The 15,247-nt window shown below is 52.4% G+C and overlaps 1 protein-coding gene across 4 annotated transcripts in view; it reads right to left on the reverse strand.

The window, feature by feature from the left end:
• Window positions 1-2,894: 2,894 nt before the first annotated feature.
• Window positions 2,895-15,247, reverse strand: part of CTDSPL (CTD small phosphatase like) — a 114,259-nt gene continuing 101,906 nt past the window's right edge. For 2 of the 4 annotated variants that reach the window (XM_054595472.1, XM_054595471.1), the window contains 4 exons: window positions 13,598-13,690; window positions 10,258-10,443; window positions 6,423-6,544; window positions 2,895-5,465 (listed from right to left, as the gene is read on the reverse strand). In XM_054595472.1, coding sequence (XP_054451447.1) covers window positions 5,339-5,465; window positions 6,423-6,544; window positions 10,258-10,443; window positions 13,598-13,690 — 528 coding nt within the window. In that variant the 3' untranslated portion in view covers window positions 2,895-5,338. Of the gene's footprint in view, window positions 6,545-10,257; window positions 10,444-13,597; window positions 13,691-15,247 lie in introns of all 4 variants that reach the window. The other 2 variants (XR_008530969.1, XM_054595473.1) reach the window with 2 other exon arrangements.

Consider the following 15,247-nt stretch of genomic DNA (forward strand, 5'->3'; position numbering starts at 1 on the left):
GGTTCCAACCCTGGCTGAAGCTTTCCAACCCACTGGCTGAGTGACCTTAGGGACATTCGCAGCCTGTTCCCAGGTGACGGGCCCTTGCCTCAGGCGGCCGCGGAGATCACAGCCATCCGTGTGGTCATGCCTTGGCTGCTTAGTGAGGGCCACAGGACCTCTCCAAGGCCCCCACCTCAGAATCTGATGGGTCTCTGGGGTCCTGAAGACCTTGGGTGGGCATAAGGACCTTACCCCAGAACAGCCCCGCCCTGGCATCCCAGGGCCTGGAGAGAGAGCCGCGGGACCCAGTGCCCGGCCTGGGGCCAACGTAAGCAACACGGCTTTGTGTCTGGTGTGGCCAATCCTCAGCTCATGGGATCACACCCACGGACCGGGGAGAAGGAACTGGAGCCTGGGGAATGCCTGCAGGCGGGGTGCAACATGGAGGGGGTGCCCCGTCTTTCCCTCCCTCTTCTCCCAGAGCAAGAAGGGCGCTCCACGCCCCCCTCTTGCTCCGCTCCCTCCCATGGATCCGGGCCTGCAGTCGGAAGGGCCCTGAACTTGGCTTGCCTCCGCCTGCACCTCCCTGGCCATGACTCCTCAGTCCCACTGACCTCTTCCGGCCCCCAAGTCCCCAGAGCCATCCCAACCTCCGCCCCGCAGGTTCTGAGGGCTCTGCCCCCCTACTTTGTTCCTTCCTGGCTTATCTTCCAAGGCCCAGCCCGCTAAGGTTAATATTGGCAAAGGCGGCAGGGTGGCCCACGGTGGGCGGGGCAGGCGCTGGAAACCAGCCCCGTCCCAAGCCCCGCCCCTAAGCTCCCACAGCTGGTTCCCAGGTCTCCTTCCCCGACAGGTGCAAAAGGTTGCCCCTAGTGCAGACCGGACCCCGCAGGGGAGAAGAGGGGTTGTGCCCCACGCGGACAGAGTGTGGGGCAGGTGTTGAGACACCTGACTCTGGTCCTGGATTCCACTGCCTGGAAAAACGCCCTCATGGGCGTCCCACATTTGGCCGCAAGCTGTGGAGAAGCAGGGACCCAGCTACCAGGTCGCGCATGGGCCTGAGAGCAGCCCCTCGAGGGCGCTGTGGGGACCCCCAGGACCTGCGGTGGAGCTGTGCCTGTGGGGCCACTACTCTGAGGGGCGGCGTGGGGTGCCGAAGTCGTCTGTCCCAAGAGCAGTCCCAGGTCCCCGCGCAGGAGGAAGGTGTGGCCGCCTTGTACACCGGTGACGAGTCAGTGGCGCACCCACCCCGTCCACACACAGCTTGGGCAGGGCTGTCTCAGTTCCGTTCCTGGGGGGAAGGGTGACCCAGAGCTCCCGTGCGGATGTCTGTTCTGCTCCCCGGCTCAAGAGTAAAAGCAGGGAGCCGTTAGTCGTGAGGCGCCCTTAACAGGGCCCATTCTCACGCCTGCCTCAGGGAAGCTTCCTGGACATACCTGGGTGTCAGGCCTGCAGCAGGTTGGGGAGACTTTCACTTCCTCCATAGCTGGTCAGAGCAGGGGTTCTCAGCCCAGGCCGCACTTTTGAGGCCCACTCTCAGAGAGCTGGGTTTAAATGGTCTGGGGTCCTCAAGGGATTTGGACTTTGACGCGCCCTCAGGTGAGTCTAATGGGCGGCTGGAGCTGCGGATCACTGGGCTAGTGGGTGCAGCTGCAGTGAGGGTTTGGGGTAGAAAGCTCTGGAGCCCACACAGCTTCCTCCTGAGGGGCCGGGGTACCCATCCCCAGAGATCAGGCTGGTGGGCAAGCTAGTGTGGCGGCTCTGAGCCTTGATTTGCCTGTGGACCCACGGGCAGCCCGGGCACCGGCTCTGCCGCGCAATCCTGCCAGGTGACTGGGAGGGCTCCCCCACAGCCCCAACGCACCCCTACCCCGTCAGCGCCATGGACTGTGCCCAGGCCGGCTTTCCCAGCCACTCCACCTCCACCCTCCTGGCCTTCTGGTCCTTTCCTTGGTTCTGGAATACACACTGATGATGAGGGCTCAAAAAAAATGGAAATGAAATGAAAATGAAATAAAAAATAAAATAAAAATTCAGGAGGTGAAATCTCAGTGTGCCCAAGTCCCAAAGAAGTGACCCGTGCTATGAGCGGATCTGTGAACACGCACCGGGACACCTCAGCTTCACCAACCATTTGCTTGCATGCAAAGGTGTGCAGCAGTCGGGGGTGGGGGGGCAAAGCTCCAGGCGAGAGAGGGTGAGGAGAGGGATAGGGAGCGCAGGGGAGGAGTGACAGGGGGGCAGGCCACAGCTGGGGTCCAGGGCCCGGGACAAAAACTGTGGCCGGGAGACCTCTCTGGCAGGCTGGGCTGCTTCACTGTGGAACGGGCACCTTGGAGCACAGCACAGACGAACCACGGGGGACTTGGGCTTTGTCTGGGTAAATACTGGGCCTTCCGGGCTGATACACTGTCCCGTGTTGTTTGAGATGAGTAACATGCCTAGCAGAACCCCGTGGCAGAAGAGACACTGCAGAACACGGTAATCGCAGCATCTCGGCCAGCGTACCCAGGGCTATGGGCTCCGCAGGCAGCACACACCAGGCTGGTGGCTCTCGTGGGGTGCGGTGGGGGCCATGGTTCTCTCAGGCTGCACTTAGAAAGGATGAAATCCTTGTGGGAGGACCGCGAGCCAGGCTGCTTCTGACAAGCTGGGGCGGGGCAGGGGGGGCTAACATTGGGCAGAATGGGTCTCTGACTCCCCCTGGGGTCAAGGTCCAGGGCTCCTAAGATCCTGCAACCCTGCTCCCATACTCCAGAAGCCCGAGAACCAGGAGACCCAAGGTGCGGGCATGAGGCTGGGCAGTGGGTAGAGAGAGAACAGAGAACAGGGAGAGGAGAGGCGCTGCCGGTAGAGAAGCAGTCCATCCACAAGAGGGCGCAGTTTTACATGTTTATTTTTGGCAGGCAGGAAGGAAATCATTGCAAATCTCTTGACTTAACAATGCTCGCCCCTGGAAACGTGCACATTCCACATGTAGTATTTCTCGAGTAATGCTGGATTGCGTATCACATTCAAATGTCCAAAAATCCATGACCACCCAGACACCAGCATCTCCGCTACTTGGGGGTTGGGGGAAGGGGGGTTAGTCTGCAGAGAAGCTCCCTGGAGAATGGAACAGGACCAGACACCATCAGGTTACAGTAAAATAGGAACAGAGGCAGCCAGTCAGTTTGGCACAGGTAACGGACTGCAAGCACCCCAAGCCACGCACTCTTCTCGAACCCCGGCACGCCACTGTCCACCACAGCACCTTGAAAACGCAGAGGCACAAACGTCACGAGTGTTTGACCATAGGGCTGCGTGGTTCTGGATTTTATTAGAAAGCCATCTTTCAAATACAGGGTTGTCAAATGTTGCCAGGTTATAGAATTACAGATTTCTTTTTTATACCCCAGTTCACATGCTGCAACCATGACAAGTCAGTGTCACTAGGGCATCCTCAGTCATCTCCAGAGTCAGCTCATCGAAGTTGCACCATGTCAAAGGAGCTTCCCACCAACCATCAACCGTGACAGGAGGTATTCCTTCTAAGCATACAAACGTGTTGTCTACAAACAGCTAACGGGTGAAACCACAGACCAACACGGAGGATTTCAGAGCAATGGAAGACAGAGCAGTCACGACCTCAGACGTGCCCGGGCACCTCCACTCGAGGCCCGGCCAGAGATGTCACAGCATCATAGGGGCCAGGATCCATGACCCAAGGTATCCTGTTCCAGATTTTAATGTAAAAAACACTTGTCCAAAGGCTATATTTCAACCTGGTACAGAAGGGACCATGGAGACTCAGGAGGTCAGATTTCTCTTTTGGCTAAAGAGTTAGGGATGTTTTGGTAACATGGGAAATATATGGCACAGAGAAAGAGCTAATTGGTTTCAATTAGGTTTTTAAAGCCCACAATTTAATAGAAGGTAATAATTAAAAACAATACCCGTATTTACCTTAAAAAACATAAACCCCAAACATTCATCTCATTTCTTGGCCTTACGTTAGAAATCTATTGCTTCATTTACATGTAGATGATTAAAAATATATAGATATTTTGATTATGTACATAAAGCAGAATGAAGAATGAAAATAAAAATGGAATTTTGGAGTGTGGTCAAATAAGGTGCACAGAACCCAGGACCCTCCGAGGGTCCCCTGGTCCTCCTGAGACGTCCTGTGTCCGTGTGGCAGGGCCCGGCGCCATCCTCCACAGCCCTGGCTGCGTCAGTGCGCCACGCGCTTTCGGGAACTACTGCGTGAAGGGTCTGGCTCAAGCCTGCCAAGTGTCCTCACTCCATCTGGCACTATTTCTAGGTTCTTGTCCCCTGAAATATTCTAGAATGTCTGTCCTCTCTGCCCCCCCATTCCAAACAAGACTCCATGATGCCCAACAAAGAAGGGGCACAGGTGAGGGTCTAAGGCTCTCATATCAGGACTGAGTTCTGTGTGGATTTCAACACGTGACAAGACACTTGACTGCAACATTCAAGACATTTAAGGCAGCGGGTTCATTTAATGACTAGTTTTTCAAATCAAGGTTTATGGCATGTGCAGATCTGCCACGTCACCGTCGTTATCTGTGGTCATGCCCAGCAAGGGGCCGATTTTATTTTAATTGGCATGTGGATTACTGGGTTCGGAACACTCAGAATGTTGGGAGACCTGGGTACCCTTGAATACTCACTTCTGAACGCGAGGCGGTCCACAGACCAAAGTGCTGTTGGGAAGACGTGATTGGCAGCTGGCTTCATTATTTTGTGAATGAAAGCAAAAAAGAAATTTTACTTTGACACCCAATTTCCAGTCTTGTTAGTGCCAGTTGCTCCCACCAGAACTCTGGCGGAGGCCCAACCCACAGAGGACTAAGGCAACGGTGCCAACACGAAAGGTTTCTTTTTAATTATTTTTAAGAGCAATACTTTATAAACTGTCTTGTTGTCAAACAAGGAACATGGCACTGCTTAAAATATCTCACTGGGAGAGGCCGCTCAGGGAGCCCCGGCGCGGGGAGGGAGCCTTCCTCCCCCTGCCTCGGGACAGACAGCGAGTCCCACCTCTAGACAGGTTTCCCCAGCCCCCGGCTCAGAGAGAGGCTGTGCTTGAAAAGAGAAGACCTGGAGATAGACTTGGGCCACATCAGCGTGGTGGCTGGTTGAGGCCACGGGTTCTCAAGAGAGAACGGCCAGCTCCTCCGAGGCTCTGATGCTGACTGCAGTTTAAAATGAGCACCGCCCTGCTGGGGTATGCCGGCCCTTGGTCTGCGCCCTTCGGAGCGCCCGCGGCCAGTGCCGGGGAGGGGCACAGCTGGTGCAGCCCGCAGCGGGGCGGGACACCTATGTTTCGAACCCTGTCCGAGTGTGCAGCTTAGCAGTGAGCAGAGTCTGAGCATAGGCACAGTGGCAAAGAACAGTGTAACAGCCGCTGGTCAATTCCATTTGGTGGCAGCGCAGTAGCAGCAAAGAAAATCCCCAACAGCTCCATGTGTATCCAGCTTTTGGAAAGGAAAGATTTAAAAAAATCAATGAACAGGTAAAAAAAAAAAAAAATCCAGGGGTTTCAGTCTTTTGTAACTGCTCTACCCAAAACGACAACAAAACGAAAAACATACAGAAGTATGGCAGTAGTGTGACAGCGGAAGTGACAGGATGTCACTTTTCAAGGGAAAAGTGTGACTCTGAGACCAACTTGTCACCATCCAAAGTCATAATAATATACACGAATCTACTGTTTCCCAAAGTGGTGAGCCACAGAGTTGCAGACACATCCCCAGACTGGGTCAGAGATGAATGGAGACACGGACGCGGTCACACACACTCCGGTCAGGAGCCTGAGCCTGCGCGCGCACGCGCGACAGGTCGTGCAGGCCGCCACGCCCGTGGGGAGCCAGGCTCCTGTGCCTCACTCCCATACCTCGCTACCCCTCCCCCACCCCCAGGTTTTAGAAAATTGTCATCTTTATCTTTTTAGAGAATCTAAGACAATAAAAGACTAAAAGATGTCTGGAAATATGTTGTATAGAAAAATTAACTCTCAGCTTAAAATAACATTCAAAAAGGCACTTCTTCCTGTAGGAAAGAGATTCTGAGTTGGGTCAGCTGCTCCGAGCTGGGAGAGAAGGGGACAGGTTGTCTGCTTTGAAGGGAGGACAGTTGAAAGGAAGTCTGATAGATATCAAGCTTTTTTTTTTCCCCCATTTTTTTTCTTTTTGGTATGTTTTAAGAAAAGCAAATCCAGTAAAATGCGTGTCCCTTTATGAAATTCTTTAAAAGAGTTCATTTTAAAATAGTTGTTTCTGTTCTTAAAAAATAAAACAGGTAGGTATGGCCACAATCACCCCGTGTCCTGAGCACGGAGCGTCCTCACATTCGGCTCCCGGGCAGCCGAGGCCAGGCAGGGGCCCAGGGCCGGGGGCTCCAGAGCGCAGGCGGCGGGCGGAGGCCGGGGCTACCTATTGCAGAGTCTGTGCAGCATGCTGTACACGCTGTCCTCCTGGCTCAGGCCCTCAAAGAAGGGGATGAGGTCCAGCAGCTCCGTGTCCGTCATGTCATCGAACCACGACTGCACAGGCACCTGGAAGACAGAGGGTGGAGGGGGCAGCAGAGCTGTATCCAGCGCTGGGGGCTGCTCCTAACCTGACCGGGGGCCCGCGTTTCTCTAGCAACATTTTCTTTGGTAGGGAGGCCGTGTATCCAGCAATCATCTCCATCATCACGATTTTGTTTGTTCCTCGTCGCAACTGAGATCGGTCCAGAGCAGCCTGGTTGGGGACAGGGCTCAGAAAGGCAACCAGGGTGCAGAACGTGTGTGAACTGGCCTTGCTAGTTGCCCATTTCAAAAAGGTCTTTCTAGCAAACCAACGCCTTGAACCTCACAGAGCCTGGAGTCAGAGGTTCCTGACAACCGTGGACACCAGGGAGCCTATGGAGGGGGGTTAGGAGGGTCCACATGGGGTGACTGTGCCAAGCTGAGGGGCAGAGAGAAGTGAGGGCCTTCCTCTCATGCTTAGCATCGATCCGTTTAAAGGAGAAGTACAAAATTTCAGGGCATTCAGAAGGCATGGGCCAAGAACTGGATTTTTTCTTAGTTTTAGATAAAGGGTTGGTAGTATCCTGGGAGAACAGATTGAAAAAGAAATTTGGGGAAATTAAAAGCTTAAAAGTAATATTTGACCCTTTTACAGGTCTAAAGTCTGCTTAGAAACATAATTCATTAGCTAATTAAGAAAAAGAAATAAGGTAGGGATCAGCAAAAATTGACTACTCCTAGAGGAAGGAGTGGGGTGGGGGACAGGGCCAACGCGGACGCAAGGCTCATCTAAATTTATCTTTGTTGACAGCTTTGATGCTGGAACCCTGTAAATGTATTACAGGACTAAAATAATATCAAGCCATTGAGGAAAAAAGCAATGAAAATGAGCTAAGTGTGTATGAAGTTGGTGACATAACCACACAGAGAATTATTCCAAGTAATTTTACAAGAGCGTTTGTACATTTCTCCAAAAACCCATAAATGTACCCAACTGTCTTATTAGTAATAGTACTAGTACTGCTATTTTGGTATTATACGTTTACTATAGAATAAATCAAATATAAAATGATGCTATTATCTTTAGGAATTAAGAATTTCAGCCTATGAAGAGAGGCAAATACAAGAACAAATAAATTAAATAAAAACTGTTATAACATTGAATTGGGAAAACCAATGTGAATTTATAATTTAGTATTCACTTCAAAACATGTATATTTTAGCTCTGTCCAGTAGGAAGGGCTGAATGCAAAGGACATTCCAATAACAATGAGAACCCTGCCAAATTGTGGTCTCTAAGCCATTTCCGCTAATAGGAACCAGGCTTCATAGAAAAGTGGCTGATTACAGGGCTGAAGCAAGAAACGGATAGATGAAAAGCATTAAAAGATGGAAGCCACTGTATAGGTCATTTAAAAAAAAAAAAAAGAAAAAGAAAGAAATGGACAGGATGAGTCTGGAACATCTGCTGAGTCCAGAGCGCAGGAAGCTCCCAAAGACTATACTATCATGGGAAGGCGTGTCTACTGGCCAAAGGTGAAGATCTAAGCACACAAAAGAATAATAGATGGATTAAATTGTTAACGATAAAAAAAACACATTAATTCATGATGATGCCTACCAAAAAATAATCATTGGTTACCTTTGGAAGTTGCTCGAGTACCAACTCATTACTCTGAAATTGTAGGATTAAAGAAAAAGAGCTAATATTGTACCCTGCCTTTCCTTTTCAGACATTCAAACTGAACTTTAGGGTAATGAAGCAGTCAATGAGGGCAAGTTTAATTTTAAAAAACTGGACTCCCCGCCAACAAATGCAGAAAGAATAAAATTTAGAAATCACCATTTTGCAATTCCTAATGAAATAGTGGATGTGGGCAATGATCAGCAACTGCTTACATTTTCAGGTGAAAGGGTGATGGGGAACTTGAAAATGTACGAACACCATCTGACTCTAAAGAGGAATTTAAAATCTTTAAAAGTGGGACAAGCTGACATTATGTGTCTCCTCACATGGTACCTAATCTAGCGGTAGAGATCTAACTTTGTGGTTAAAGAAAATATAGTGGCTAGGAAAGCAAAGTAACTACCATCCTGAAGCTGCAATTAGGCAAATCGAGAGTGTAGGAAATTTCTATTAGAGAAACAGAATTTCCTCAACAAACAAAATGCATGAAAGACAAAAGGTGAGGGGAAGGAGAAGTATTCAGATTATAAAAGAATTAAGAGACATATTAACCAGATGTCATGTTTGGATTCCGATTCAAACAATCCAAATGTAAGAAAACATTTCAAGACAATAAGGAGTATATGAATAAAGTCTGGATATTAGGTATAAGAAACTGTTAAGTTTTCTTAGATGAGATAACAGAATTGTGATTATATGAGAAACTAATGCACTCTGGCTGGTGTGGCTGGTGTGAACTGAAAGGTCGCTGGTTCGATTCCCAATCAGGGCACATGCCTGGGTTGCAGGCCAGGTGTCTGGTTGGGGGTGTGTGAGAGGCAACTGATCGATGTCTCTCTCACACATTGATGTTTTTCTCCCTTTCTTTCTCCCTCCCTTCCCCCTCTCTAAAAGTAAATAAATAAAATCTTTAAAAAAAAACCCCAACTAATCCTTATCTGTTAGAAATACATTACAAAATGCATTATGTTGCATTTGATTAACTCATTAAAATAAAAATTTAAATATAGTAAATTTAAAGCTCTATTAAAATAATGATTATACATGAATCGAATCTAGTTTGAACTCATTTTTATATTTTAAGTGGAGCAACCAAGTTCTGGGCTCAAGAAAAAACCCTGTGTAGGTTTCTGTTGAGCCCGAGAGCCTGGTGTGGTGGCTTCTGATGAGGGGTCAGTGGTCACTGTTGGGCTGGCTGATCTCTCCTCCCCTGGGAACATAGGGAGGCAGGCGTCTTGTTTTGAGAGTCATATTGTGCCCTGTGCGTAGACACTGAGAGCTGCCACGCTCCAGGGAGTTTTATGTAGGAAATGTTCCCATTGTATACTTTTTACACATCATTATGAGGCAGTAAAGCCTGGCAGCTTTATCTGAAGACCTTATTAAAGTGCCCTATTCATTCTTGCTTAAGAAATACTTTTTTAAAAAAAATCCTCACCTGAGGATATGTTTATTGATTTTTAGAGAAAGGGTGGGGGGAGAGAGGAAAGAGAAAGAAACATCGATCTGAGGAACATTGATTGGTTGCCTCCTATATGCACTCTGACCTGGGATCTAACATGCAACCTGGGTATGTGCCCTGACCGGGAATCGAACTTGCAGGGATGATGCACCAACCAACTGAGCCAACCTGACCAGGGCAAGAAATACTTCTGTTGAAGATATCTGCAGGGTTGTAAGTCCTGGGCAGCAGCCAGCTCCAGGAGGTTCGTGACAGACAGGACACTTCTCGGTAATAATACTAAAAATATTAAGAAGAAACAAGCTCACGGAGCACTTACCCACCACAAACACTGTTTTAACTGCTCTTCACGTGCTGCCACACCGAATCCTCCAATAATCCTATGAGACCAGCACTCCTATGATCCCCATTTGACAGATGAGGCAACTGATGCTCAGGGAGGTGAAATCACCTGGTCAATGTCACGCAGCTGCTAAGTGGCAGAGTTGGGGTTCCACCAAGGACAAGGCCAGGCAACCTGGCATCGGTGCTTGAAGGGACAAAGGCAGGGGCTGCCCAGCAGGAGAGCTCAGACGGAGCCCTGCGTTCTTTATCTGGGGAGCTACTTACTGCGTTCTCGGGGTGGAAGATGTACGAGGCAGGAGAATTGTCCACGATGATCACTTTGCTCAGCTCCCGTCCAAGGCGACTCAGGTCCTTCACATAGTTCCCACGATGGAAAACACAGGATTCTCTGAAGAGCCGGGCCCGGAACACGCCCCAGCGGTCCAGCAGGTCGGCCACAGGGTCTGCATACTGGAAAGCAGGCGTCGCAGTGAAGGCCGGGCGCCTGGGAGAGCCCAGAACTGACCTGCTGCAGCGAGGTGCAGCTTACTTTTCTAAAAAGGGGCTTAAATCGAGGGAGGTTTTAGGATCCTGGTTATTTTTCTCTCTGTGCGTCAGTCACCCTGGATTCTTCCATTTCTCTCACTTCTCATATCCCATCCATCAGAAATTCTTGTCAGTTCCATCTCCAAAAATATCTTGAGTCCACCTGCCTCTCCTGCACTGTCACGGCCGTCGTCCAGGCCTCTGTAACCTCGTTTCTCAGGGCCTGGCGTCCCTTACCAACCATGGAGAGTCCTCCTGCATCTTCCTTTGGGGTACTACTCTGCCGCCTCACAGTAGCTTCCTTCACAGAGCCCACCGCCGCGTGGAATTACTTTCTTTGCTCTTCACTCGTCAGGGCCCAGGCCTTGCCTGTCGTGCTCACCATGACAGCTCCAGCGCCTTGCGGAGTGCCCATCCCACAGTCCCCGTGGCAGGGGGCTCGGTAAATACCAGTTTCATCAGGGAGCCGGTAAGCTGACTTTTAATTTGGCCTGAGTGGCATGAGACCACACTGCCCCCTAGAGGCACTCTAGGCAACTGGACCCAGCCGGCCCCTGACGGTCTCCGGAAGGGGCCCAGACACCCACTCCATTTACTTGGAGCCCGGGAGGCCACGGGAGGGAGTCTGAGCCCAGATTGCAGCTGGGGATTGTCCTGCTTGGCCTTCTCTCATGGCCGGGGGCGTTTTCCCCAAAGCAGGCTGACAGGGATAAAGAAACAAAGGGAAACTCTTCATAGATGAAAATATGTGAAAGACTGGACCAGACCGAGTGTCTGGAGCTGAAGGCGTAAGAGCAGCCGTTGCAACCCCGATGTGAGGGTGGCCCTCCGCACCAAGGCAGGAGTGAGGGGCACAGCCAGGCGTCGGCAGGGACCTGCGACTCTGCCCGGGAGGCAGAAAGGAACCAAGACGGGTGGTGGTGGGAAGGCATGGCCGAGCTGCCAGAGTGCCGAGCAGGTGCCAGCGGGGCTACGAGGCAGAGCCCAGAGTGAGCTGTACTTCCGCGGACCGAGCGCGGGGAGAGCTCAGGGCACTGCGGTTTTCTGCCTGTGAAGGCGGCCACGTGCGTAGTTACAGGGGCTCTTTCTAAATAGGAAAGATGACTAATTTCCTCAAATCATTACCACTGGTGTTAGCATACATCTTTCAGGGGAGTGTCTAAGTCTCAGGGCTCCAGGCTTAGGATGAATATGGGGCATGTGAGCTTCACGAGGACTGGGACTTTGTCTCTAGTTCTCTACTGTATCCCCAGTGCCTAGTACAGTGCCAGACACACAGTAGGTGCTCAGCAAATATCTGTCGGGTGAATGAGGGAACGAAGGGAATGAAGGAAACGAAGGGGAGGACGCAGGTACGGAAAGGCTCTGACGGTCAGCGCAGGGTCCCTGTTGGCCCTTGGGCGGGGGCCGCGAGGCCGCGGCCCCAACAGCGCTGGCTGGGAGCTGCGCCCAGGGCCCAGCGCTGGGGAGCGCCCACCTGTCAGCGCAGCCTGTGCGGCAGGGAGGAAGGGGCCAGAAGGCTGAGCCAGGCTGGATGGGCAGCATGAGGAGGGCTGGAGAGACAGATGGAGGGGCAGGTGGGAGCAGCCCAGGAAAAGAGACTGAACAAGGATGTTGAAGCGGGTGGTGGGGACAATGCCAAGGAGGAGTGTTTCCAATTTCGCCAAAGATAAAAAAAAAACAACAAACAGCTCTCAGCACGGCGAGTTTGGTGCGGTCTTGCTGCTTACCATTTCTTTGGTTACCACTTCAGGCCCCTCAGCGCCCCAGAGCACCGGCAGAGGAGCCAGAGGCACGAGAGTACAACTGGGCTTGGTACCATTGGTCTGAAAGAGCGAGCCCTGGGGACGATGATGTCTTCCTCGAGGCCACATTCTCTATTTAGCTGCCAGAGGAAGGCCCAGATTTTGGCTTCCACCTCTACCGGCTCATGCTTGAAGGCCTGGCAACGAGCCTGGCAGGTTGGGCTGCAGGTGAGGTTCTTTCTCACCTTGGCCGGGGCAGGGAGGTGGCCCAAGCCAGGAATGCCCCGGCTGGCCAAGCAGCATGTCTGGGAACTCAGAGCCAGAGACCTCAATGTGCAGAGAAGGGAGCTGTCCAGATGCAGGGCCGAGGGAGGGAGCAGGTGCGAGACAGGCAGATGGCTCACTTGGGGACACTGATGGGGCCACCAAGAAATGGATGGTGTTGGCCCCACTAGAGTCAAGGTTTGAGAGAGGGTCCTGGCAAAGCTCTTGTCTGACAGGCGGGGCCTGCTGGCCTGTCCTGTGCGTACCTGTTATCGGTAGACTAAACCACGTTGGGGTCCTGTGAACCTGCTAATTCCCTCAGACAGTGGCAGAGGCCAAAGAAAACACTCTATCTGGTCAGATTCATAGAAGCTACAGGGCCAAAACGGGTGCGAATTATTTTATCATCGTTAATAGTTATGATAATAAACAACAAACGCCAGGAGCACGTACCCCGTGGCAGTGCCCAGGACAGCATATGGAACGCAGCAGGCTTCCAGGAATGCTTGCTGGATGAGTCAGGCACTGTGCTAAGCCCTTCACGTGCCTTATTTTGATCCGCCCCACAAGGTAGATGAAGTTATCCCCAATTAATAGAAGAAACCGAGGTGCGAGAAGTGAAGCAACTTGCTTGAGACTACAGGACTCATCGGCGCAGGCAGAACTCTCATTGGGTAGGTCCAAGCATGCAGGCCCCCGCTAAACGTGTCTACGCTAACCCAAGGACACAGAGGTCTGAGCCGCTAGCCTTTGGCTGCCAGCGAACAGATGAGGTGCCGACACTTGTCCTGGCATGGTGGGACATATTTGTGATTTCCTGCTCTGAGGACAACCAGCTTCAGGGGGCTGCATGCAGCAACTTCATGGAGCATTTGTTCCGAGGGCTCCCTGTCACCATGGTAACCCAGAAGCCTTTCAGGCTGGCACTGTGCTCATGGCCTGCATCCATCCCATCTGGGGTGGGAATGTGTCACCATAGAAACAGCTTCCCCACCTTAACAAAGGGCCATCTGATAGACACGGGGCAGGGGCGGAGGGGCTGGGAGCCCCGGCTGGGGAGCAGGACTCACCTTGGCCAGGCTGGCAGTGAAGAGCACACACTCGAAGAGCTGCCCCATCCTCTGCAGGAACTCGTCCACGTGTGGCCGCTTCAGCACATACACCTGCAACGGCAGGAGACAGCAAGCTGGTCAGGAGCCGCGGTCACTGGGGGTGGCCAGGGGCCCACGCACCCGTGTAGGAAGGTTTCCTAAGATGGTTCCTGCCTCCGGCCCCTGGGGTCTGTGTGCGGGCACTTCACATCAGACACACTCCTCAGATGGGGCCCCAGGCCTGAGCGTGGTGCAGACAAGGAAGGAGAGCTGACCAGTCAGTCCCGAGGGGTCTGGGGATTTTCAGAACCAGCGAGTGGAAGGGTTGTGCCCTGTTTGTGGGAACTCTCTCATTTCGTGTGTTTTTCGTCACATGCTCTGGGTCAGGCTCCATGTGAACACGGGCCAAGGCCTCGGGGTGTCCTTGTGAAGGTCCAGGCCTGGCCCAGCAAGCTGTGCAGTTGCTTTGCGGGTACTCGCACTGGAACGCCTCCCTCCTAGGAAGGCCTGTGGAGGAAGCCCACAAGGGAGGTGCCCCTGGACACCTTTACAAAGGTCACCGTGCCTGGGCTGGGTGCAGAAACAGATGCTTCGGGGGATGTGAAGGCAGTATAATCCCAGGCCCTGGAATGAGCCATCAGGCGGGGCCGCCAGGCAGAGCGAGGTGAAGAGGAGCCTTTTCTAGGGGGGCTGGGCCCTGTGCTCCTGACTGGGGAGCCTGAAGGAATCTGAGGGAAAAGGGAGATGGGCGAGAAGGCAAGGCTGATGAACGAAGACAGAGGATGCAGGAGGAGGGAAGAACTAATTAAAACTTGAATAAATTCCATTCGAAATTAGCCACTTCCCTAAAATAAATCAAACGTGTTAAAATGCAATTCAGTTCATATTCACTGAGCTCCAGCTCTCTGCTCAGCCTGAAGCAGTTACAGAGATGAATAAAACGTAGGCCTTGCCCTTAAAGGGCTCACAGTCTACAGCAGACAGACACACACAAAATATCCAAATAAACACGCATACTGAAAGTGATAGTAGAGGGATCAACTAAGGGCCATTAATTCCCCTCTAAGTTCATCACAGAAGGTGACGTTTGGCCTGGATCTTGCATGAACAGGAGTCCACCAGGCCAATAAGGGTACGTGAGCTTCCGGGCAGGAAACGGTATAAGCATGAGACCTGGACTGAAAATAGTTGGGGTGTTAGAGAACGGCCCTTCAGCGGCAATGAGCACGAGGGGAGAGGGGGGCACTGCAGCAGCGGAAGGTGGAGTGTGAAGGACAGCGGGGAGTGAGTGCGCGGGCCAGAGAGGCAGGCGGGGCAGGCCGCGCACCCTGCAGGAGGAGCACCAGAGGGAGACGCGGGGCGCTCTGAGGCACACAGAGGGTGTGCTGCTGGAGGGGAATTAAGAGAGCCAGGCCGTCGTGGCCCACTGACAGAGGAAGTTGAGCACGGGTCTGTGGCCACGGGGGCAGTGAGGGGCCAGAGCAGCAGAACGGCCTGGGGCAGGTGCCAACAGGGCTCTGTGGAGCTGGAGGGCGGGCGGGGGCTGAGGGCAGGGCCTGTGGCTGCAGGAGCCCCAGGCGCTCACTTTGTACACGAGACTCTTGGTGCGGGGAGTGGTGTGGCCTGTGG

The sequence above is a fragment of the Pteronotus mesoamericanus genome, unplaced genomic scaffold (assembly GCF_021234165.1).
Source record: "Pteronotus mesoamericanus isolate MK-2021 breed Mesoamerican mustached bat unplaced genomic scaffold, CSHL_Meso_final scaffold_54, whole genome shotgun sequence".
In the NCBI taxonomy this organism is placed as follows: Eukaryota; Metazoa; Chordata; class Mammalia; order Chiroptera; family Mormoopidae; genus Pteronotus; species Pteronotus mesoamericanus.